Source organism: Struthio camelus, chromosome 1 (assembly GCF_040807025.1).
Source record: "Struthio camelus isolate bStrCam1 chromosome 1, bStrCam1.hap1, whole genome shotgun sequence".
Classification (NCBI taxonomy): Eukaryota; Metazoa; Chordata; class Aves; order Struthioniformes; family Struthionidae; genus Struthio; species Struthio camelus.
Genome location: NC_090942.1, coordinates 65,154,270 through 65,179,819, shown reverse-complemented (window position 1 = coordinate 65,179,819; position 25,550 = coordinate 65,154,270). Strand labels below are relative to the sequence as shown.

The window sequence follows — 25,550 nt, the reverse complement described above, 5'->3', positions numbered from 1 at the left end:
GGGCTGGGGCGCGGAGCGGGGCGGGGGGCAGCGGGCGGGGAAGCCCCCAGCCGCGCACCTCACGCCGCCAACCCGGCGCCGGGCGCAACCGCCATGCCGGGCCGCGGCCCCCCCTCTTCCTTGCCGCCGCTGCTGAGGAAGGTAGGGGGGGAGCCGCGCCGCGGGGAGCGGGGGCCGCCCGGTCCCTGCGTGGAGGGTGCGGGGGGGACGGGACCGTTTCTGCCGTTAGGTGGGCGGCGGGCGCGGGGCTGTCCCGGGAGCCCGCTGAGCCCGGCGCGACCGCCTGTGCCCGCTCAAAACCTGTGGCTGTTGGTTTTTTCCCTCCTCTTCTGCTCAGAATTGGTGTGCTCTCCCCCGGCCCCCAACAGTGCGTTTGGCGGGAGAGAGAGAAATTGGAGGGCGTAAGGGCGTGCGCCGCGCCATGGCGGCCCCGCGGGCGGGCTCGGTGGGCTCCCGGCCCCTGCCTCGCCCTCCCGCCGCGGGCCGACCTGGAAGACCAAGGAGGCGCTCGCTGAGCAAGCTCTTCTGGGGGCCACGCAGGCCCTGCTGGGACCGGTGGCAGGCTTCCCCTTAGCTTCGGCGAAGTCCTGACCCCCCGCTCCGTGATCTGAGCTGTGTGTTTCTCTCTTTCCTCTCTGGACAGTCCGCTTTTCCTTTGCTTTGCCTCCGGCAGGAGGAAACATCTGCGCTGGGGTGCAGCCTCCCAGAGCGGCATTTGTTTTTGACTCCCGCTCGGGATCAATGAGCATATTCGCCTGTCCTGAGGAGAGAAATGCCAATTTGCCTTGCCCAGGGATAACGAGTGCTAATGGACTTGCCACAGAGTCTGGAGTGGGGGAACAGCAGCTGGGAAGGGAGCAGGAAGGAGTTTACAGCTGTGGTCTTTGGGTGTGAGATGCACGCTGGAGGAATAAATCACACAAGGTGCCTTTGGGACGCTTGCAGAGTTTCTAGCTTTGTGAGTCTCTGAGCAGCCTGGCTCTTGGTGTCGGGCAAGAGACTGCTGGGGCACAGGGGAGGACTGAGGCCTTTCGACCGCTTGGGGCTGCACTTGAACCTCAAAGGAGCGGATAATGATACATTTAATTCTCTCACAGATAAGTACTAAGCACGGGGAGCGTTTTACAAGAGCTCGGTTTGATTCCTGGGCAGGTCTGCAAGTTGCTTGGAAACTGTTCTTGATGTTCTTGGTGCCCCCTGCCGCGTTTGCTTTTGCCATTTGAGCAAGGCTGTTGCTCTTAGGAGAGTAGCATCTTGGCTGCTGGAGCTCTGCTGGGAGGATAAAGAGAGGAGCAAAGGGATTTCCTTGGGACTTTCAGCGCTACTGGGAGGGGAGCAGCTGGTGTTGCTTGTGGATTGAAATGCTGTTTTCTGTGTTGGCTGCCACCTTACTGACAACTCTTAGTGTGTGGCAGCAAAGTCCAACAAACTGTACTGGCTCCATTTCTGAACCACCAGAAAGCGAGTCATTGCTGCATCCTGCCAAAGGAAAGGAATGCATCTGTCTTGACCCTTATGTTGTATTCTGAATTGTTGTCATCAGGGTAATGTTTGTGGGTTCGAGTTTTTTGCCAGGCAGCGTTGTTTGAGCATGTAAGATGGATATTTACCACCTTGGGATAGACTTGGAAAAAAACTGGAAACTGTAAGTATGAAAATGAGAGGAAAGCCACAAGATTTCCCAGGATAATAGAGTGTCTCTTTGAGAAACTGAAGGGAATGCACTGAAAACAAAGGGCATTAGAGTGACCTGGGATGTAAAAAAAACAGGCTGAAGACTTATAGCTCAGCTGGGACCTCCCTTGGCCTGTGGGTTAGAAGGTTTTGTGCTGAAGGCTGGGTAGGCCCTTGGTATGTTCTCTGTCCTCACAGGCAGGGTGGAATTGCTCACTTTCTTCGCCTCTGATCCCCAAGTGCCATCCTCCTTGTTGCCCACAAGTGGATGTTGAATGCTCCAAACTGCTTCTTTTGGTGGTGTCCCTAGCTCGCTGCCTTGGGAAATCTTTTGGGACGTTTTGTCTGTAAAGAGAACCACGTGATGCTTTCTGTTCTCTAAAAACAAGAAGGGTATTTAGATCCTTTGTCAGGTGCTTACAATATGCTTGTCTTCTTCCTATGGCATATTTATCTGTTACTAATTTTCAGTTTAACAAGCAGATAATAAATAAAGACCAGTTAAGCTGCAAGGCTGTACTTTTCAGAGGTGATCCAAATTCATATGCCATTGAGTTATTCTGAATATCATCCTCGATAACTAACTTAGATGGATTAGAGTTAAACCTTTGTTTTATTGGGCACTCTGGGGACACAGAGCTTGCTCCAAGTTTCTTCGATTGGGTCTTGATGCCACAGAGCCAGACTGTTGAGCGTGGGAGATGCTAGTCGTTTCATAATTGCCCAAGAAGTGTCATATTCTTTTGGATCCCCATGAATGCATCATCTAGGGCAGCTGATTCTCTCTGCCTTTTGTAGCACGTGGGATTTATTTCCTGAACTGAACTATACCAAACCTTTTCCTTTCTAAATGCAGGCTGGAGAAAAGGCTTCTTAGTCCACTGTTAAGCCTATGAGAATGGGGAGGAACCTCTCTTAAGCTCTTCTTGAAGCTGGTTGATTTTGATGATCAGCTCTCTTAGGCATCCATAACTGAGGTATAAGCTCTTTAGGGAAAAGCATTTTTTAGCAGAAGGATTTAAGTACTGGTGGCTGATATGTCTGTTGGCAGAGTCCCAAGAGCTGGCTGGAAGAGGCCTCCGTTATAAAGGAAATGCTGAAATAAGACTTTTAATGAAGTTACATCGCAGCTCCTTAAGGACTGAGAAGAATCTCCGCAGAGAAGAAGGGAGTGGGAAATTGCTCAAAAGAAATTCTCTGTTGAGAATGAGATGAATGAGCACAGATATGATTCAATAATACTGTATCAGAGGGGTATGAGTCTGTGGGCATTTGTTTTACCCCGACAAGACTGGAGAAGAGACAGTGTTGTCTTGATAGTATCTAAGAAGTGGAATGGAAAGGACAACAGCATGATTATTTTGTTTATGGGAGTTTTCTCTGTTCTTCACCTCTAAATGGCTTTACCAGCTGCGGCTGGAAGTGAAAGCAAAGGCTGCAATGTGTGAATGGGCATGTCATTCACTGCTGGTTTCAGCCCAGGTTTTAGCAAAGAGCGAGTGGGGCCGTTTCTGGTGTCAGTGGTTAGCCTTGTGCACGCTGCCAGATTGAACTGCGGGGTCCTCTGTCTGACTGTGGGCCGTGCTTTTGAAACGTTGGCTTCAGCAGAGGCCATGGGTGATCTTGAAACTGGGCATCTAAGTAAAAAGAAGCTGTAGAGCAGAGTCCCTGTACCTGTTAGTGCTCTATAACCTAACTTTTCAACTGGGATGTCGTGTCCGAGGGTGGAAACCTGGCACAGAACAGGCAGAGGACCAGTTCAAGGTCCCTGTTGTTGCTGTGGCACTGACAGGCATCACGGCTATGTTAAATAAGTAACTACTGGAGGTGCCGTATGCAAGCCCTTTCCGAATGTGTCCCGACCTTCGTGTGGCTCACCAGCTAATCTGGTCAAGGTGCTCGTGTCTGTAGCCAGCAGACACAGGACTGATGAGGCTGGCGCCACAAGTAGTCCCCAGTCAGGTTACTGCAAGAGTAATCATATGCTAGGAAAACCATGGGTTTGTACTGATCTGAGGTAAATTTGTCACCTAGACATCTTTGCTGGTCAGATGTGGGATACCATCTATGTACGACAAAGGCTCAAAAAGGGGCACCATGAGAAATCTTCCTAACAAGAAATTCGAAACCTTAGGACTCCTTTGTTTAGGGTAGATAACGTGTACTGATAATCTCATTCTTGTCTTTTCTGCAAGTAGTCATATTCCACAGTAAAACTGAGGGGAAATCGATCATGGATTGAAAGAATTATGTTCTCCTGGAATGAACACTGCAAGTTTTGGTATAATCCTCATTTATTATTTCAATACTTCTTCATCTCCCTGGGTTAGGAAAACCAGCTAAAACTAACATAATGTTAATTCCTGGAATTTAGCAGGGCAGACAGCAATAATAGCGGTGATGATTAAAGGTTGTTTTTCAGTAATCAAACTTGTTAAGAGTTAGTGAATAAAGCAGGGCCTGCTTTACGTTTACTGTGAGGCTTCTTTTCATTGTCCTGTAGGTGATCTTTTGCTGAAGGTGATGTGTGTGTGGCAGCCACCTGATGAGTAACTCTGGGACAGTCGGGGTGAAGTCCCGGGGCGCAACTGGGGACGGGCCTGAGAGAGAAGGCGGTTGCTTTGTGGCCCGACCGGGCTGCTTTGCCGGGCCCAGGCAGGAGGCGCCTGCCCGTCGCTCGGCGTAGCCCGTTCTCAGGCCCTCTGCGCTGTGGTGAAAGCTCTCGCTCAGTTCTTGCCTCATGGGCTGGGAAACAGCAATGTTTATGCGATGAAAGGGAGCAGAAGATGGCTTTTCCCGAGTGCTGCCTTTGCCCATACATATGTTGGCCCAGAGCCAGGATGGAAACTCTCTCCTCATGAGCAGAGGGAGAGATGGGAGGGGCGAGAGACAGAGAGGGGCCCAGAAGCGGAGGGAGTTAAAATAAAAACACCAACCCACGCAGAGAAGAGCCTCTACCAGATGGGCCTGGCTGTCCCAGCGGGTTCTCCGCTCAGGCAGCTTTATGTGCACCTTTGACTGGGTCTCACGTAGGAGTGTGGGTATGGGACATGGATCATTTAAAAGTTCATGGTGGAAGATCAGAGTAGAAGCCAAAAGCAAGGCAGCTAGACAAGTAAGTTAGCCGTCGGTTGGTCCTGTGTTTGATGCCTAAAGTGGGACTTGCAAATTGCTACTGGTGCTGTGCTCTAGTGTTTGCAGGGTCGATGTTGCTGTGTGAGCAAACCTGGGATCTGGAGGGACTTTATTTCGACTCTGGCAAGTTTTGTCTCCTCTGTGAGTCGGTGTCACTAATGCTGGTGGAGGTTTGTATCCCAAATCCTGTTTGTTTTAACGCAAATGCAGCAGAGAGCTAGCAATCTGGTTTGGGAGCGATGGGAAAATGGGCTCTCTCTGTAAATGCTGGCAGCTGTATTTTCCTGGGCCCGGCTCTTATTGGGCATCACATAAGTGATCAGGTTTGCTGAACAGTTCAGTGTACGGGGTGCTGGTCTGGCTTGGAAAGCTCTTGCCTTGGTCAGATGCTTGTGTGGGAGACTGTGCCTGGTAGAAATTATGGCCTTGGTGAAGCAATCCAAAGCTTGGCTCTGAGTCCTTTTGAAGATCTGGCCCAGGCACTTATAGTGCCAAGAGCTGATGATGGTTAGGGGTGGCTCGACTAGGGAAAGGTGCCACCTTGCTTAGAAGTGGCTGAAAGAGTTTCGTGTAGGGTCCTGGCCAGCCTTTGAGACTCCTGATCCTGCGGGTCCCTGAAAGCAGGTTCAAGCAGAGAAGTTAGGTTTTCAGAAAACTTACTGAGGACTCTGGCAATCCACTGGAGAGACTGTGTTTTAGGGGCAAGGGCTTATTGCTCTTTCGGGCCAGAATCGTTCAAAATGGCTATATACTGTGTTTTAGTTACGTTTCTCTTTGGGAGTAAAGGTGGTGAAGTATTTTTGTGATCCCTCTACATTTAAATATTTCGTACAGTGCCCCTGGTTCGGCAAGTCATTTAAGCAGACGTCTAGTTCTGAGTGCATGCTTAAGTCCACCCAGCGGAGCGGCTGGACTCCCAATTCAGCACATCATTCCAGTCAGGAAAGTCTGGACTGGGCTTCATGCAACACTAGCTTAAATCTTGTTGAAGATAGTGGGCTTTGAGCACAGCTTAAAATTAAACACCTTGCTGAGGTATTTTTCTGGTTACAAGTGGTGTCTCGCATGCACAGTATTCAGTAGAATCATTTTATATTAGCGATGCCCCTGAATGTTGCTTTCCTCTCAATATCCGGCGAGACTTTTTGCCAAGTTCCTGCTGACAAGCCACATTACTGTACGCAGCTCAGGTGAGATGCTGTCACAGCACTGGTGTTTTGCTGGCATTGTGAATAGACCTGCATATGTGAATGATTAAGTCAACCCATCGGGGTGTCATCTAGAGAGAAACAAATGCTGAGCTTGCTTTGCAGGAGGGGGGGAGGATAAGATCCCCCTCTCTATCTTTTGCTGAAAGCTTTTCCCCGCTGGAGATATGCAGCTGCTGCGGTTGCTTGCCAAAAGCCAGCCATGACTTACGGAGCTGGGGAACGTGCACACATCTGCTTGCAGAAGGGAGCAGAGAAGAGGCTTGGTTTTCCCATCCTTGGGGACTGTGTTCTCATGACAGATAGAGCCAATTTTCATGGAGGAAAATGGCAAATTTCACAGGGCAGCATTAGGGCACTTCATAAATACGAGTTTCGCTGGCCAGTGTCAGCCAAACACCACCTTAGGAGAAATGTTCTGGCATGTACCTGAATTAAAAAAGAAAGAATTCCCAGAGGCTTTTCAGACTACTGGAGTTTTTTTCCTGAAAAATGTTAAGCCTCCCCAGAAGATGTATTTTTGCACGTGGGATACATATCCAACATGTTTCAGCTGTGAAACATACAGTGAATTGTACTTAAGGAAATCAGGTTTTATGTTTCCTTTTGGGTAGGAGCTGAGGCTTGGGTTATCCAGAGCTCAGAGTGGCATATATTAGTAAGGGGAAATGCCTCTTACTTAAATCAGGGAGGGTATCTTCTCCAGCACACGTAGCGCTCTGCTTTTATACTTCAGAGATCAACATTTGGCCAAAAACAGACCCTGAGGCATCATCCACAGGCTACTGAAGTCCATGGGAGTTTTTCCATGAATTCAGTGGGCTTGGGATCAGGCTGTAATTGAGAATCTGTTTTTTCCTGTCCTGACATGTCAGGCTATATATGCAGCGATTTGTAGTCGAACTGTGCAAACTTAACTTACTGAAAAGGGGTATGCAAGGGATTGAGCTTTTTCCAGATGATGTAAGAAACCTTGATCTAGTTGGCTCCATTATTCAGCTTTGTCGAACTCAGAGAGAGGACTGAGAGATTTCCTACTGGGAAATCAGTAGTAACTGCAGTAACTGTTTTTTGCCTGAAATTTCTCTCTCTTTCCCCTGAGATTACTATGAGTGACTCCAAGCTGAAGCGTTGCCATTGTGTCACCTCTAGCATAGAATTCTTCTGTACATGCGTTGGGGAAAGGTACTGATGGCTATTGCCGCTTAGTCTGTGCTAAAGCTTGCCCCACCGGTATCCTCGTGTTTGCACAGTAGGAAACTTTCTTTGTAGGAGGATTTAGTGTACACGAACGAATGCAGTAAGAAACTAACGGTTCCGCTGCTGCATTCCTAAGGTCCTCGATTATTCAGAGAAACACGCTTCTGGGTGTGTTTCAAGGAAAAATAGGATTGCCCCGAAAAGCCATAAATTTCTTAAGACGTCAGAATTCACTGAGTGTTTTTTTTTTTTTTAACCAACACATTCTGACATGTAATTTATTGTTTAATGTCCCACTTGCTTAATATTTGCTTGCATGGGGAAAGCTACTTTTCTGATCTGAAGGAATCTGGAAACTTTATCAGAAACAGAGGGCTTGCTCTATAGAAGCAGTGCAGTACTTCAGCTCTGAGCAGCAATCACTGCAGAAATAAAAATTCCAGCTCTTCTGTTTTTCAAACAAAACTATTCACAGATGTGATCCCAGTCCCTCTGCTAATTCACGCTAAAGGCAGCCTTCCATTCAAGTTTTCTTTTCCCTTCAGGCTCCTTGTGAAGATAGGCTCCTTGAAAAATCAAGCCTGATCTTGGATTACACTGATTGTCTTTCTATCTGCTTTTAAGTAGAAAGAAATTTTCAAAAATGCCTGGAAAGAGATCATCACCAACCTAGTCTTTTTTCTAGAAGGACCTATGTCGTTTAGCTGTCTCTGTTGCACATGCATTTTGTTTGGTTGGTTTTTTTCAAACTTATGAACAATATTCTGCTATAAAAGAGGTTTTGATATGCTTTATAATGAAATACTTGAGTGCAGAATTAAGCAGAAGACTGTATAATGCAACTTTTCTTAAGAAATTGCTTCAAAGAGGAAGCAAAACTTGATGATGCACAGTGAGATGTATGTGGATGAGATCACCAGAAAAACAAGGCCAGTTCTTCAGTTGGTATAAACTGTTGTAGCTTCATTAACTTTAGCTGAGCAATGACCTGGCTGTGAGCTTGGAGTTTTTTCTTGTTATTTTGGAGGAGGTATTGTGATATTTCTTTTTCCATTTGTGACTGAATTTTTTTTTTGTTAACAAAACCAAACAAAAAAACCTATCTGGAGAAAGGCAGGGTAGCCCTTTCTTTCTCACTCCCTCCTTTTTCCCTTCCAAAAAATATTTGATGGGGAGGAGGGCTTGAACAAAATGTTTTGGATCCTTTAGAGGGATGGTATAACCTTCCCTCTCCCCCATAAATCTGAATAAATTTTGATAAGAAATGTCAGTACAAAATAAAGAACCTAACTCATTTATGTCATCTTTAGATTATGTCAAACATTTTCTTAAACTTCTCTTTCTCTCTCTCTCTCTTTTTTTTTTCTCTCTCCTCCCCGCACTGTAAATTTAGTTTTAACTTGGTTAAAACAGTTTCAGTTGATTGGAAGCCATAAATAATTTATTCATCCAGGAAAACTTGGGTCTATTTGTGATTTTTTACAAATTAAATTGCTGAGGCCACGCAGCTGTGCTTCACTTCAGGTGTGTCAGTGGGATCCATCTTGCCCAGCTAAGTTAGTGGGATCCATCTTGCCCAGGTGCTGTTTACTGACCCAGTTTGTGACATGTCTACCTCAGGAAAGGAGAATACTTTTAGGGCATGAATCACCCCTCATGAGTATTAAAGAGGCTAAAAGATAACTCGCCTGTGGACATCAAGAGTTAGTGGAGGTGGATCTGCCTGTTGTTCTAGTTTAATTCCTGCACAGGACATTATGTTAATCTGAAGTATCCTAGAAGTATATTTTATGTATAAACTGCTTATTCTTATTTCAATGTACAGTATTTTCAAAAAAATCTTACCGAACCTATGACCGGAGGTAGGACTGATTTCTTGTTCATCATCATTCTTACCTGTCATCAAAAGTCGATGTATAGATTTGTGTGAAGAAGATCTAAAGAAAAGCAATTTCTTAGTTTTATAGGATAACTGTATTTCAAAATACTATACATCCCTAGTATTCCTTTTGCTTGGAAGTGCGTATGGGTGAATGGACAAAATCAGTTTCTTGCTAATTTGTGTTTAGTGCTGACATTTCTCCTCTGTCTTATTTTTCTTTTTAATATTAATGTAGTGGACCCACTAAGAAAAGTGGATGGACCAATTTTTATTAAGTAAATGCTATCTAGTGTGAATGTTTGAATTATTACATATGGAAGAGATGGGAAGAAGGATGCCTACTTGAATGCCAAACTTTTTTTTTTTTTTTTTAACCAGCCGGGAAGTAAATCGAGTACAGCCGTACGTAAGCTCTTCTTGGGCCTCTTCTGGTCAAAGAAAATGTTAGGAGAATTTCTCCTGAAAGATCAAGTTTAAGTTTACTTTGCTAGTCATGCCCATAGACATTGTATTGCCAGTAAAGAAATTCTAGTCTTTATCAAAGATCCATTGTGTTTGGCCATGGATAATTGAAACAACATAGTGCAGCTTTTACCTTTATATAGAAAGAAAGTGGTTCTGGTGAGGCATGTCTGTCTAACTGGCCCATTAATAGTATCTAATCTAGGATGTATGTACATTTATTAAAGTCATCATCTTCTGTAGGGAAAAAAAATATTCATGCAAGCACCTCTTCCCTGAGATGCACCTTTATAGCTGAATGTATAACGCTTGTATTTCTTGGGTGGGGAGAGTGGGAACTTCACAGAGGAACCCACCCATCATCAGGGTTTTACACCACTGTTCTGCCAACCAAACGGTCCTGGGGGCCACCTGCCTCATAGGGCTTGTCTTCTGCTCTTGGAGAGCTCTTCCCTCGCCCTGGGGGAAACCTCCGTGCTCTGCTTAATGCTATATGAACCCTTGTAGGACTTGTCCCCTCTGTAAAGTTTTATGAAATTGAAGCAGGGGGCACTATGTGGCTGTGTGCTGGTGGGGGGCAGAAATGAGGTGAACGCGGATGGCGGCAGGGGGAGAAACGTAAGCCACACCCAAATCACTGGAGCTGCGTCAGCGCCTTCAGTAGAGTGAGGATTTCACCTCAAGTTGGCCTTGGAGCGAGAGGCGTTTGAATCTCAAGATGAAAGAGGATAATTATCGACTCGTTCAGGGGATAGGGGCTTCCGCAGAGGATTTGACTCCAGAAGAATCCTACTTTGATATTTTGTTTTGGGTGGTGTAAAATGTGCCCTTGTGAAATGCATTCAGCGCTGGCTTCTTTGTAGTAGTGAGCTCTTCCTGTGCACAATAAACAGTACTGGGGCCCAGTCCAGGACAACATTCAAGTTTCTTGGGTGGAGTATGCTCCTGTGGTTACCCTGGAATACAAAACTTGGATGCACTTTCTCAGGGTTGGAGGCTGCTATAAGAATAAGCTCAGCTTCAGTCGGGAGATAAGGGCTCGATGTGGGAATTCATGCATGTATTCTCTGCCTCTGCTCTGCTCTGCTATCAAACATTCGAATTATATATATGTATATGAGAGTAAACAATGGAAATTAATGTCCTCTAGAGTATGTATTGCATTCAGCCCATCCCTTGGAGGAGAGCAGTGAACAATACACGCATGTTTGATAAATCCCCAGTTTCTAGGTTTTCTGCCGTGAGAAACCCCAAGAAATGCTTCGGGGTGGTGGGGGGAACATTTCTCAAGTGAGTACTTTCAAGATTTCTCACTTTTCAAAAATATTAGTCATGAAATAGTTTTAAGCTTCTTAAAAAATTAAACCCTGATCTTCTCTGTAAGCGGAATGAATTTAGGAAGGAAATATTTTCTTTTTCTACTAAAACAGTGAGAATTTATGCCACTCATCAGTATTTGTCAAGGCAGTCTTACTGGTGGATTCTTGCCTAATAGCTTTCACTGAACTGTTGAAGTTTGTCAGGCACTACAAAAAGCACTGGGAACAAAAGATCCTAGAAATGTGTTAGTAATAGCATAATTTTGTATCTTGTCTTAGCAGCCATTTTTACTGCTTGCTTGCCACTCAGTTGGAGAGTTTTAAGAGCTGACAAGCAGAAACAAAAATCTTTTGGGAAGGGAAAGGCACCCTCAGGGTGCCTTTTTAAAGGTGTTTTTAAAGGAAGTGGGTTTTCAGTGATTTCTCTCCCCCCCCCTTAAAAAAGAGAGTGAATGCTTTCTTTTACAGTGATTTATGGCAGGTTGTCATAGGATAATTCAGGTTGGAAGGCGTTGTGGGAGGTCTGTAGTCCAGCTTCCTGCTCAAAGTAGAGTCAGCTCTGAGCTCGGACCAGTTTGCTCAGGGCTTTGTCCAGCTGGGTTTTAAAAACCTCTGAAGATGGAGACGGCGGTGCTGTTCCAGTGCTTTAGCGTCCTCATGGTCAAAAGCTTTTCCTCATATACAGTTCCTTGTCTGCTGATATCCTCTCTTGTGTCAGCTTGTGCCTGTTGTCTCATCCTCCCACCCAAGAGAAGTATCCAAGGAAAAGGCCTCCATGTGCAATGCTGGCAGTTGGTTTTATTTTAGGAGTAGTAAAATGTTCAAAAAGTGATTAGAGAAAGTAGAAACCTGAGCCTCATTTTGGAAAGGGGTTCAGACCCTTGGCCAGCTGTGTGGATCTGGGACTTTGACATGCTCAGGTGTGGAGCATCTGGGGGGGGGGGGGTGTCTGTCCATATACTGAGCCGCCTGGATATTTAGACTGTGTCTGAATTAATTGGTTCTTCTGGGAAAGCCGTTATGAGGACTGGGACTGTTAGCTCCAGTACATCCTGTGCGAATAAGTTGTGCCAGCTCTGCATAGCCGGATCCAGCACTTGACTGTGTAGATATACCCTGCAAGTGCCAGAATTTTAAAGGCACGTAAGTGCATGAAGGTGCAAGTTCTTTTTTTTTTCTTTTCCAGAAATACCTAGATAATGCCCCCCTGTTGCAGTCAGTGGGAAAGGAATGAGTGCTTAAATTTTGTTGAAATTCTTTTAGCCAGTTATATATGTTAAAATCTGGTCCTCAGTCAGTTTTGAAAATGAGTCTTGGTCTTTAAAGTCATGTTGTCACTTCTGAAAATGTTACCTTTCTGGATTGTCAGGGGTTTTTTTCTGCCAAGATGGCAGAAGAATATGCCACTTGGCCACCTTGTTGTCTTTCCAGCCTTTTTGCTTGAAAGTACTAGAAGATCAGGTCTATTTTTTTTCCCCTCCTGTTGCATACTTTTTTGTGTAGTCTGAAACTTGGGGAAAATGTGTGCATAATTACAAGCAGTGGGCTTGCTGCTTTCGCTCTGCTCTGTGATTCTGTGTCGGGTCTCTCGCTAAACCATCTTGTGTTCAGATTGCTAAAAGACTGATTACTGGAGGGATCTGCTGGGAGGAGGATGTGGATGCACAAGTTGATGTCTATATCTGTTTCCTTTTGCTTTCTGGTCCAGGCTGCCAGTGTCAGCACAGGGGGCAGCCCTTGTGTTTCCCCATGTTGTTACCTTTCTGCCACATTCGGCTCCTGGTGAACCCCCTCAGTGGAAACGAGCAGGCCCTTCGTTTGGGATCTTTCCCAGCGTTGTGAGGGGAGCGAAAATCCAGCCGTGTACGAGAGTGAAAGTGGGCAGGCGGAAGAGCTGCTTTCTCCCATGTGTTCTACTTCAGGCTGGGTTTGGGCTTTTTGGTTAGATTATTTTTTCCCCCCCTTTTATTGGCCAGGAGTGCAATGACCCACTTAACCGCATCAACTCAGCTTGCTCCTTCCCCCACACTTCCTTTCCCCTGGCAGGGCTCAAGCTCTCAGATTTCCTCCCCAGCGCGGGGCGGATGGCGGCTCTCTGAGCTACATTCCTCTTACTACAAAAGAAAGGGAAAAAGCGCTCTCCACGCGGGCAGATGGCTGACTGTTTCCTGGCAGCCCCACTACAGTGTCGTTTTTCCTATTGTCCTGACCAGCACACGTGCGTACACACACACACACACACACACACACACACACACACACAGAGCAGCTTTGCTCCTGGAAAAATAAATAAATGCAAACCAGGCTTGCAACCTTTGCAGCCTTTTTGCAGAGTTTTTTTTTCGGAGCTGTGCAGGTTTCCTCCTCGTGGGTGGGTGATAGGTGAATCTCTGGTAGCTCATAAACTTCCCCAGTCTCCATCGGGGAAGGTTGACTGAGGGGGTGCTCTGGACTGGGTTGCCCCTTTCTGTGGGAGACGCTGTCTTTCTTGTTACGGATTTTGCATTTGTAATGGCTGAGATGTTTGGGAGAGTTGGGGTGGGAGGAAAGAGGAGGTTGGGCAAGGGAACCAGGGTCTCCAGCGCTAAAAACAATCTACAGGTGACTTCTTGCTTTTCTGATGCTTAGCAGAAAGACTGTAGCATCAGGTCATAGACTTGGAGCTGGTACAGGAAGGTCTCTTGGAGCACGCAGCTCCCGGGGCTCTGCAGATGGTTCCCCAAGGTTGTGGTGATGGATGCTTCAGGAAGCTGTGTGCTGAATCCTCATCAGGAGGGGAAAGAGTCAACATCCTGCAGGGTGAAGGCCACCGAAGGAGAGATCTGCTGAGGCTCGGTTTGTCTTCCCTGATGGTAACTTGGAAGAAGTAGAGGTTCTTCATTTTAGTGCTTTCATTTCCTTTCTCTATGTGAGACAATTTGTCTTCCTGCCAGGAACTTTGCAGAGTTGCTCCTTGAAGGGACTTCTCTGGTTCCAATTTGTGCTAGAATAGTGGAGGTTATCTCACCACACTGAAAATGTGATTCATGAGCTGAACACTGCATTTTAGTGGCAGGTTGTTTCCTATGCTGTCAAATGTTTGGGTTTCTTATAAGCATAATAATAACTCTTTCCACTTCTTTTTGCACTAGAACCAATGTGCTAATATAGAAGGACTCGTATGTCTGTAACACAGCATTTCTATCAGGAGTAAAAATAGCTGCAGAAGTTGGCTACACTGGTGTAGGAATGTGTTTTTGCCTATATAATTGCATCTTTGTGGGGACTTAAGCCAGTTCCATGGCATCTGTTAATGATCCTGCCTCTCCACGTGGCTAATACAGTTCTTCTGGCAAATGTCTGAAAGTGTAAATCTGGTCCATGTTTCTATTGTTTTTTCCTTGTTGACTACAGTCATCTTGTTTGTGGGTAACTTCAAAATTGAGGCAAACGCGTGTGAAATGCTGCCTCTGCTGATGTCAGCAGCAAGCTTGTGTTTGCTTCAGTAACACAGGTTTCACCTTTAATGTCTTCTTCAGCCTTGACTTAAAGTAACTAGATTTTCATATATTAGGCTGTAGAGCATAAGTAAATATTATCCCATTTTGAAAGGGCTGAGCAGTCCAACCACACAGTCAGATCAGGTTTGATCTGTACGCACGTTCACTTACGCACAAGATTTGAAACCCACAGAGGGGATTTAGTATTGCCAAGTACTGGCACGGAAGAGCTGCCTTCTACTCCTGTCCTTGCCTCTCAGCATCTCAGTTTCTCCATCTGGAAGTCTTTTTTTTGTTGTTGTTGTTTTGTTCGTGACTTCCTTCGAGAAAGCTTAGGTTGAAACATGACATTCCACTAAACATAGTAGTTAGAATTCATTTTCTCAGCCAGTTTGGGAAATGCTGAATCTATCTCCTTCCCATGTGAATTTTTCTTAATATTTGTTAACCTACCAGTAGGAGTTAAAACTTACCACGTTTCTGAACAGTAACCCAGATTATACTTGCTACCAGAAGCAAGTGCTTCTGAACATTGAATTAGAAAAGAAAAAGATTGTTGCTTTTCTTTGCCTTTTTTATTTTTTTTTGATATAGTCGTGTAACATCCTACCACCAATCCTGGAAATGCTGTCTTTCCAGCTGAGGGTGTGGTTATCTGAAGGAAACTGGAGGGTTGTCGAATACACTTTGAGTTGTTGAGCTTTTGTTCTGTTTGTTATGTGTCTAGGGGGAAAAACAAAGGGAAAATAAGACAATGGCAAATGTGGGACAAGCTTAATAATAGTGGGTGCAACTTGCCCCACCTGTAGGAGAGCGCAATTTGTATTGGAAGACCTTGTTTTCAATTCTTTGTTTTCAAGTCAGATTTTCTATTTCAATCTGCAGTTTTCCATGCTGAGCGTTTGCCTCTGGCTGAATTTCTTTTGAAAACCTTTGGCCAAAATGTTTCAGCTATTTCAAAGAATGAGGCTAGGGGAAAAAATGTGCTGTTTCCCCTGCTTTAAAAGTACATCAGGCTTTTCTTTTGCTAAGAGTAATCCTATGCTTTGGAACCCAAATGTTATATACTGGTAAGGGGTGCTCTTTGGATCAAGAATGCATCCTTTGCCACTGCTGTGTCGTCTCCACCTTAACTTTTCCAAGTCTCTGTGGGAATAAAGTTTCAGCTTGCACATGTTCAGCAGAGGTTTCTGGTTTTAGTAGCTAAAATTTTAAGTGATTTCATCATTCCTGAATAATCTGTCCTTCCCAGTGCCCTGCGCCAGGCAGGTGATGCTCATGCTACCCCTGTGCAGCACAGCCTACAAGCATCAACAAATTGGTGTTGGAGGGAAGTGGTGATATATAGGAGGTGGGAGTAGTTTTTTCAAGGGTCCCACTGCTTTATTCCAGGACAGGACTGGCCCAAGGATGTGGTTGAGACCCAGGGTGACACAGCAGTATAACCCACAGCAGCTCCTGCTTGCTCCCCTTTTCTCATTGCTGTTGGTTAGCTTCTTTCCAAGCGGAGACTTGTGCCATCAGAGTCCTAACCTTGCGACTGTAATAAAGCCCTGGCCTGGGAGTCATATATGACTTGGTACACGCCCGCTGTAGTGCATAGCCAAGGTTGGCCCCCTAACCAGAGGGACAGAGTACGCTTCTGGATTTAGTAGGACTTCCCTGTAAATCTCAGCCCCAGGAACCGTCGACTAGACTACTAGGAACTTATTTCTCATATGCCACGTATTAGCCCTCTGGCACCCCAGCAGAAGAGAGTTGGAAACTGCTTGATTTACTGTTATCCAGAAGGGGCAAAGTCTGGCCTAGGAAAGAAGGAAGAGAGGAACTGGAACAATGATTTGGACATAAAGGTGCAGTCTTTCTGCTTCTGAAGAAGTAAATACTACGTTGTGCAACCAGGGGTATTGCAGTGAGGGAAAAGTGTGGGATCTACTCAGGCTTTTGGTAGTGGAAATGCACATATGGAATGAGTCCAATGTCTTGAATATGTAGGTGCCGACCGTCTGTGTAGGGCAAGCTATATTAACAGTCTTTTTTTTTTGCCCACCTTTAAGTTAATCTGATGTGGAGTAGCTTTGTTTTGGTGAGACTAGGCCTGGACGCAGGTAGAAAAACTGGAAGCTGGAGGGAAGTGGCTTTTAAGGTGCATTAAACAGTGGAGGTTTTCTGAGGCTGGAAGCCACTGCACGTAGAGGGGGCTGTCTCTACCTGAGTAGGGAGGCAGAGCTGGGGGCTAGTGAGGGGAGCTGAAGTAGGACTGAGAGCCAGTAAAATCTGGGGGAATCTTTAGCTTGGGCAGGGAGACAGGAGTAAGGCAATGAAGAGACTGCAGCTAGGAGCCGTTGTAGTAAGTCCTTGGGATGGAAGAAAGGCATTCTGAAGGACTAAGGATAAACAAGGATGGGCTAAGCAGTGATTTGAGAGGACAAGTCTGATGCTTGAAGTGTTTGGGAAGAGAGGACTACAGGGACCTGGTGATGGGAGAAAGGAGAACAGGGAGGGGCAGAGAAGGACTGGCTGAGGCAGCTGATAGTGAGTGAGTGTGAGCAACATGGGACTGGGAGTGGGTGAGGACGCTGGGACTTGAACAGTGACCTCAGAGAGAGAAATTGGGACTGTTTGGGCAAGCAGAGACCCAAGGAGCAACGACTGGGTTAAAGCTGCAGCTTCATTCATGTTCTCTGAATGCAATTTCTGTACTTGTGAAGTCAAGCGCTCAGAATTGAGAAGTGCCCCATTTTTGGCTGTCTATGCAGTTTTAATGTTTTATTAATGTTTTAATGTTTAATGTCTATGCAGTTTTACGTTTCCCCCATGCGTGTATGCTGCAGCGGTCACAGGCATGACCGCGCAGCCTCAGACTTTTATCTGAGACTTCTTCCATCTCACTCAGTGTAGCAGAAGGGACCTGCTCTGGAGGTGAATCAGACTGATGTAGTGAGAGAAGCTGCTGTCTGCAGGGGTTCTTGCTTAATTTGGCAGGTAATGAAGGGGAAATGACTAAGAGCCTTCTCACCCTGCCCTTTCCCAGAGCTCTCTGCAACGTGGGACAAACCCTTAGAGCAGCGTTTCTGCAAGGTGCAACCTGCTGTGTGTTGCCGGCTCCTGGGTGCCGGACTTGGGGCAGTGGGGCTGGCCGCACAGCTGCTTGTGAAGGCAGAGGGAGTTGCGCTTGTAACAATCTGCAAAGTCAAATCTTGCTTGTGATCTAACGAAGTGGTAGTTTTGACTGCCAGCTGTATGCCTTGGTTCCCCATTTGTACAGTTGTATGGTAAGCAATAGATGTGCTGGAAGGGAAGAAGTGAGGAAAAAGCAAAATATCCAGTGTCTGTCTCCCAGCAGTGTGGTTTCATCCCTTCCCTTGCCTGTGCTTTAATGCTCATCAGGCTTTTCACCTCACTACCTGAGCAGAAAACTTTTGACTTTTTCCACCTTTTACTTTCTTTGCCGCTTCAGTGAGTAGAAGCATCTCAGCCAGGGCTTTGAGAAGCATCAGAACTGATACAGGGGAGTGGGAGGAGTGAGAAGGGAGATAAAGTAGGAGCACCTTCATTCAATGGCAATAAACTTTTAGATCTGATTAGGCATATTGTTAACCAAGGAAAGGGATGAGACCACGTTGCCTGGCAGCCAAAGGTAGAGTACAGGCCCAGGGAGAGGCAGGACGATCCCTTTAACTATAGCAAGTCATTAAATCATGTTAGTGGCCTATAAATGGGCACAGTCTGTCCTATGGGCTCAGTGAGAGGGAGATGGTCAGTGGAAAGAATTGTATCATAAAGTTTAAGACCCTATCAAAATGCATAACACAGGTTTTCTGCGCACAGCCTGAATGCTGGTGCAGCCAGCTTTTGCATTCCTGAAATTGCAACATTTTTAAACACTGTTACTATAGGGGCGCATGCGCAATAGAGAGGTTGTGGATTTCCCTTTGCTTCCCTTCGAGTTTTTTGAAAATACAACTTGTGTCAAAACAAGGGATTCTCCTGACCCCCATGTAAACGCAATGGTAAAATATCATAGATCTAAAAGGAAAAGATAGGACAGAGTGGAGCAAGGTTCGAGTATCTCCGAGGATGGAGACTCCACAACGTATTTGGGCAATCTGGTCCAATGTTTGACCACCCTCATGGTAAAAAAGTTTCTTCTTATGTATAAGGTGCGTTGGCCTTTCACTGGATGCCACCCCGAAGCCCTGGTGATCCTTGAGCGGCCTGTTCTGTCAGGCCTGCGGTACACTCGTATCGTATCTGAAAGGCTGATTGGTAAAGGACAGAAATGGAGTTCACAGAAGTCCTGCCGTCCTGAGGAGAGGTCTGCTGCTGCTAGCTTGTAAGCTTGGGAGGGCTCGTGGCACATGTCGCTGAGCTTTTGATCAGGCCGTAAATGTCCTGTGCTCAAGATTCAAGAGCGCCTTGTATCTATCTGCCCGTTGTTAAACACTCTTCTCTGTCCTGAAAGCGTCAGGAGTACAATTAACTGCTCTCTGGAGTTGCTGCAACCCTGATAGATGAGCCTGGTGCGTCAGGCTGTGTGACGGGTGGACGCGTGAGGCCCTGGGGTCTCTTGTTGGGAGGGAGGTCATGCAACTGCACTGCTTCCTGAAGATGCCGGGCCACATGAGAAAGGCTCTCTTCCTGCCCAGAAAAGTGCTTTCGAGGGGCACATCCCCTTAGCTGCAGCACAGAGCTACTGCCTCCTGCTCCTGCGCATCTTCAAGGCAGGAGGAAAAAGACAGCAGCCTGGGGCCAGGAATGAATTGGGAGCCATGACAAGGGAGCCTGAGCCTGGGGCCTGAAGAAGGAGTCAAACTGAAATGTGCAGCCCTAACAGGTTAATCCAGGCTGGCCTTGCCTTGCTGCAGGGTTGGCCTTGGGCACCTTAAGGCAGTAACTTCCCCTGCAGGCATCTCGCCTCATGAAGGGAGGCTACTTTTGGCTCCTGCTGCCCTCCTCGGCTCCAGCCCCTTGTTGGCTGGAGATCATCGGACCCTGCTCTGGCACCGTCCTCTCTGCTCCACAGGGGCTTGACCCCCTGGGAGGCCGAGCTGCTGCCAGGGACCTCGGGAAGCGAGCATGCTCCTATGTGGGCCCACGGACAGCCCAGAGGCTCAGCTGGATGCTGGAACCACACGTGGGGCCCACGCAGTGGCTCCATGTACGTGTATTCGTGCAGAAGTGTGCGTTTTCAGGCTTTCTTCTTCCCCCAAAAGGAAATAGGCTCGAAATAGAGTGAGGGCTGGGGGAGGGAGCGTTTAAGACTTTAACTATTGACTTAGCCTTACTCATGATTTTCCTCTTAGTGTTTTGTCTTCTTGGCATCCTTCCTGTTCTTTATATACGTATAGTATATATTGTTGTCTCGTTGTTTCTCTCTGGGTTGTATCCTTTGTTCTATAAAGCATTGGAATTAAGAAACATCACTTGTAGGTTTTGTCTTACTGCTGTGATTCACTGGCTAGAATATTAAATTTTTAGACAGAATATTTCTGCGGCCACCGAGGAAAAGAAAGCGTGCGTGGGCTTTTAAACGCAGCTTGTCTTTATTCTCCTGGGATGAGAGTTTCTGCAGTTTGACCAGCTGCAGGTTGCTTCTGGTGAGGTGAAGCCTAATTGTTTATATGCACCATGGTGGCGGCTAATATCCAAGTTCTGGACTTGGATCCTGTATTTGTGTGAGGCGCGGAATAAATGGAGCACAGAAGGTCTCAAGATACGGCCTCTAGCATATGACTGTGGTAGTACCCACCCCCGAACCACAAGCCCCTTGGAGGTATGCTTGTTTTATTCTCCATAAACAGAACAGTGCAGAAGGGAGGCCAGGGAGGCTCGCTGTGACCATCGCCTGATCTTATCCGAGACTAGGATCCGCGTGTGTGTTTCGTACGGTGGCTGCATATGTTTCCGATGATGTAAGCTATAGGGTATTTGGTGCTCCTCTGGCTTTTGTCATTGTCTGGTGGCTGTCCCAAATGTGTTTAGGTATTGGGCAAAGCTGGATAGCTTCTTCTCCCAGCAGAAGTTTAGCTCATATCCCTCTAGATAACTTCTTTGTCCTCTTGGGTAGGAGTATGCCTACTGTCAGTGCCTATTTTTTATTCACTGGTTGCTTTGGAAACGTTGCATAGTATCCAGTGCCTGAACGTACTCTACACAGCTTCTGATCACAAGTGGGGAAGAGGGCATCTGGGAAGAAGGGGGGAAAAAAGGAAAACTTAAATTAGAAGAAAACCAAACAGCTACTGCTGGAGACAGATGATTACAGTTCATTTCAAGGCTGTTTCCTGCATGCCAATGATAGATCAGTAAACAAACGCCTCTTTGCAAACACAAAGCAGGCAGGAACTCTGTTTGGAAGAAAGAGGTCGGGGTAGGTCTCGCTTTGCTTGGTAGCAGGAAGCCCCTATCACATGGCCCTGGGAATCGTGGGGCCGGGTGCGTGTGGGAGATATGCCGAGAGGCTTCTGCTGGGAGACTTCACATCCTTCCCAGAGTGCAGCCAGCAGGTTTGAGAGCTCCCTCCCCTCCCTCTTTCCTCCCACCTCCTCCCCTGTCCTTCCTTTCCCTGTTTTATTTTGAAACGCTATCAGATGACTGCTTTGTTCCTCCAAACAATGGCAGGGATTCCTGAATAAATTGCAGCGATGAGACTCTCCAAATGGGGCTTGGCACCTTCTCTCCCCTCTGCTGAATTTATGGCCTCGCTGCTTGGAGGTGTACGTGCCAGGAGTGGTGGCTCTGGTTGCCATGGGGCTGTACCTCCCATCCTATGCTTTATAGAGAAAGCAGCCATGAGTCAAAATGTACCAGGCTGATGTAGGTACATCCTTCTCAAGCATCTGCAAACTGAACTCAGTCTTGCTTGTTTTCTTCTAGGCAGTTTCAAGGGCCCTGGTCATGCTGCGTGTGAGGCAGAAAAGCAATGTCTTTCAGGCTTCTCATCACTGTTGAGCTCATCACAGCCAGGGAATATAGGGCCTGACCCTCCGGTTAAGACTATTCAGCTGTAGAGGTTAAATATCATCCATGCTGGGAACATGTCCCTTAGGATTTTGCAAATACGGTGTGTTCCTAATTTCCTGTCACGATGGTGTCCTGAGGGTCTATCCCCTCTCTTACTCCAGTAATGTATGGCAGCCTGCCTTTCTTATCCTTCCTGTTTAGCTCCTCCTTCATGTTAGGATGATGGCGGGGGGCTCCTTTAGGCCCCTCCTTTCTTGCTTAACATAGGCTCGCCTAATTTAGGCTTACTTGCATAAGTGAGAGAGCTGAGCCTCTGGCGGGGCTCTCTTCCCCATCTGCACATACTCACTTGCGCTCTCTCCCCATGCTCCTTGCTCTTTCTCTCCTGTCCACACAGTTCCAGCCCCTCCCTTGTACCAGATCTGGTGCATGTTGGACCCCTTGCCTGAAAATGGGTCCCCCTTAAAATGGGTCACAGAGGGGCTCCAAAGAGCCTGAGCTGGCACAAGGTTGACATAGTGTGTGATCGTGGCAGAGATGTGGGAAGACAGGAGGGAGGAACGGGAACTCCCCTTGATCTTTCCAGTGAGCAGTGGTGTTGGCCTGGGCATCTTATGGGAGCCACACCTCAGGGCAGAAGAGCTATGTTTTGTTTTCCTGCTAGAGGCCGTTTTTCATCGCTGCCATCTCAGCTTTCTCTTGTTGTGTTTTGAGAATGTCTGTGGGTCAGTCCTGGATGTTATTTCTGATCACCTTTTTAATGAAAGAGCTGGTCCCTTCACCTCTGGTGTTCGCTTAGGCTTGGGGTTGGCCCCTGGCAAATTATCTGACTGTTGGGCTAATTGAGAGGTACATTATTGTTTTCTGCTTTTATTCCAGAGGTGACTTTTTTTCCCTCATGTCTTTCACTGAGTTTGGGTAAATATTTTTTCGGGCAGGGCCAATTACATTCTGAGATAATTTCCTGGATGATGCTGATGCTGCGTTGTATACCCACTGTTCAGGGCTGAAGGCACAGCAATCTGTGCATCTCCTAGGATTGACTTTAGTCCCCTAAGGTGCCTGTGTTATGAATAGGTGTATCTGTGTCAGCAGATGCCTATGCCTTGGTTGTTGTGATTGTGTTGCAACCTGTGACGAGTTGTTGCTTGGAGAACTGGCTTGTTCTTTAATCTGCCATGGGTGAATGTGTTGTTCTGGCTGTTTTCACCCTAGGTAGTGGCTGGGGAAGAGGTGTCCCTCTAGGCTTGGCTCCGCATGGTGCTGACCTGCACCTCTCTAGGTGAGAGCCGTGCACCGGAGAGCGAACCTGCTGCTGCAACAGTGTCCTCCAGCTCCCAGGGATGCTGTTTTGAAGGAGGAGCAAGACAGTGAGCCCCAGTGCAACTCCTTTCACAGGAGACTCCTTTCACAGAACTAGTAACTGCTTTCTACGCTGCTTCTGCTTAGCAAGGGTAATGGAGTCTGTCCCATCTGTTATAGATGAAGAAGGGAGTCCACGCTACACTACGTATTCGTTATTATCTTCTTCTTTAGCCACTCCTACACAAGGTACATCAGTCATATATGACTGTGCTGATGAACACCAGAACACATTTGCTTATACCCAAGCATCAGTTTTCAAGCCAGTTTTTGTTAGGGGTCCACTGGAAAAGATTCAGAGATGGAGTTTCCGGATCAGGGAATTATGGGACCTTATGGAGAGAGAAAAGCTTGTCATGAGCAAAACTTCAGTGCGGCAGCAGAGGGAAAGGGGCTGAGCATATGCCGACTTCTGCGGTCGTTACATTTCTTATCGCTAAAGGCGGTGCCTAGGAGCTCCGGTCGCAGATGCTGCTGTGAAAGGCACTAAATGAACTACGAGCGAAGAGACTGTCCTTGCTATGGGGAAGTTGCAAGCCAAGCGCAAAACAGCCTCTGTTAGATTTCTGCTTTGCGGAAATCCACTTTGGTTGCCTGAGTGAGTCATCCTTTGGACAGGGAAGTGAATGATCATTAGTTTTTCGTTATTCTCAATGCATAACAGTTAATGGATGGAAGAATACATTTTGCTTCTCAGGCTGGTAAATTTTCCTGACAATTTTGCAAGGCTGCTCTGTGTTTCGAGGTGAAATGGGTGTTTGTTCCAGCTGCTAATGAGGAAGAGAAGCCAAGGGGGTTTATTGTCTAGGGGAAGAGAGCCTGCTAAATGGTTACTGATGAATTGCCCTGAATGTGTACACATTGAGTTGACCCAGAGTTCACTCCTCGTCTTAGGAACGTTGCCAGTGTGGGATGAAGGGAGGGAGAGGGAGAACTGGGAACAAACAAGGCTAAATTCTTTCTATTTCTTTCTTTCCTTCTTTCTCCCTCTCTTTCTGTCTCCTCCTCCCACGCCCCCTCGCCCTCCCTCCCCAATAATTGGGCAATGGAAACGAGCAATCCTCTTGTTCTGTAGTGTTTTGGGTTTTTGTTTTTTGATATATTTTTTTTTAACTACAAAAAAATACAAACTTTTCTGAGGCACTCAATTTTGTTGCCAAATGCAAGGCATGGCAGGGTAGCATCTGGCAGACCAGCCAAGTGGATAGACTTGAGAGGCTTCAGATTTTCCAAATATTGTGTACAAAACGATGAACCCCTTCTCGCCCCTGAAACGCTGCAGAGCAGGCAGGCCATCTGAGAAGTAAGAAAAGGGTGCTGCAGAGTAATTGTTTGTTTATTTATTCATGTATTCATTTATTTCAAGGAGTAAGAGTTAGCTTGTAGGGCAATAAAAAGAGGAGGGAGTCTGTTGCAGTGGTTGGGTAGCAGCAGGAGGAAAGGAGAAGGACAGTCTTGCTCCATGACTTCTAGAAATCATGAGGCAGAGGGTATTAGAATCATGAGGCAAACAGTGACTCATTTTTGTGACTGATTTGTCTAACCCCCTCAATGCGTCGTCGTCTGAGAGCAGATCGGTAGCAGCCTAACATGACCGACCAGAGGGAAAACAATGGAAGGTAACCAGTTGCTTCAGTACTGTGTCTCTTCAGCCTAAAGTGTTTTCTGTCCCAAGTTGGGGACGTTGTGACAATGTTGCACGTGCAATGACCACTTAGGCCATGTGGCCTGAGCACAGTTCATTTTAAAATCAGTATTTCTTTAGTCTTCTGTGAGGGAAGATACCTAAATCACCTGAGATTTTTGGCAATAATAAAAGCCTTTATATGCCTTTTATATGCTTGAATATGTGCTTCATATTCAAATCACAATATTGTAGTTGATACAGACTTAAAGACAATTGCTGCCCTCCAAACCTTTGTTATCTTCCCCGACCTTTAAGTGGTAATACTATTACCCCTTCCTCTCATTTTGCGAATGAGGACACTGAGGCTGCCCTCAGGGAGCTATAATATTTCCCTCTGTTATTCCCCTGGATTTCCAGAAGAAACATGCATACATATGTCTGAAGAAGGATGCTGAGCATAGAGCAAGGCCTCTAACTTGTTCCTCTCTGTCTGCAGGTGAGCAGCTGCCCTGCTGCGTGCTGACATGATGACCGCTAGCGAGGCAGCCGATGTGAGCAGCAAGTCTGAAAGCAGTGTCTGCAAGTCTGTTGAGAGGTAAGAGGTTTCTGCGTGTCAGTTCTGGGATACTTTATTTATTTTCTGTAGTAGAAAGAAAAACAAAGGACTGTCCCTCTCTCCTCACATCCTAAAACACACCTTTGTATGTCTCAACTAGTTTTACTGCCATCTAAGGGCTGTTACACTGTGTTTTAGCATTCTGTCAGACTGATAACATCCTAGACTCACAGTACTGGAAGAGATTTACCCCAAGGCAAGACTGTTTTTGCTGATGACATCCCTGCCAAAGTTTGCCCAGCCTGCACTTGGAATCTTCAACACAGGAGACTCCACAGCCTCCTCAGACAAGCCTTAGTGTCCATACCCATAGCAGGTTTGTCCCAGTGTCCAACCTTGGTCTCTGCTGTGCAGCCCAGCAACCAGTGTCACTGCCATGCCCTGCTCCCTGGGAAAAGTCCATGCTATTCAGAGTGCAGCTCTTGTCCAAAGCATGGTGTTGTCACTGAGACAGGAGTTAAATGTCTGTGAGGTTAGGGAAGAATGGTGTCTGGCTCAGGTCCTCTTTCTGCTCAGTAACCTATCCAAGACTTGATCTGCACTACAGCTGAGTCTGAAAAGGCTGCCAGGGTTGCTTGACTCCAGAATGAGGCTCAAAACCTGCCAGCACGCAAAGTATC

General features: G+C 46.6%; 1 protein-coding gene across 3 annotated transcripts in view; it reads left to right on the top strand.

Annotated features, from left to right (window-relative positions):
• DENND2A (DENN domain containing 2A) overlaps positions 1 to 25,550 on the top strand; it is a 65,377-nt gene continuing 39,827 nt past the window's right edge. The window contains exons 1-3 of one of the 3 annotated variants that reach the window (XM_068945476.1): positions 1,222 to 1,645; positions 24,261 to 24,306; positions 24,811 to 24,909. In XM_068945476.1, the coding sequence (XP_068801577.1) occupies positions 24,839 to 24,909 (71 nt within the window). In that variant the 5' untranslated portion in view covers positions 1,222 to 1,645; positions 24,261 to 24,306; positions 24,811 to 24,838. Of the gene's footprint in view, positions 142 to 1,221; positions 1,646 to 4,627; positions 4,790 to 24,260; positions 24,307 to 24,810; positions 24,910 to 25,550 lie in introns of those variants that run through there. The other 2 variants (XM_068945457.1, XM_009679933.2) reach the window with 2 other exon arrangements.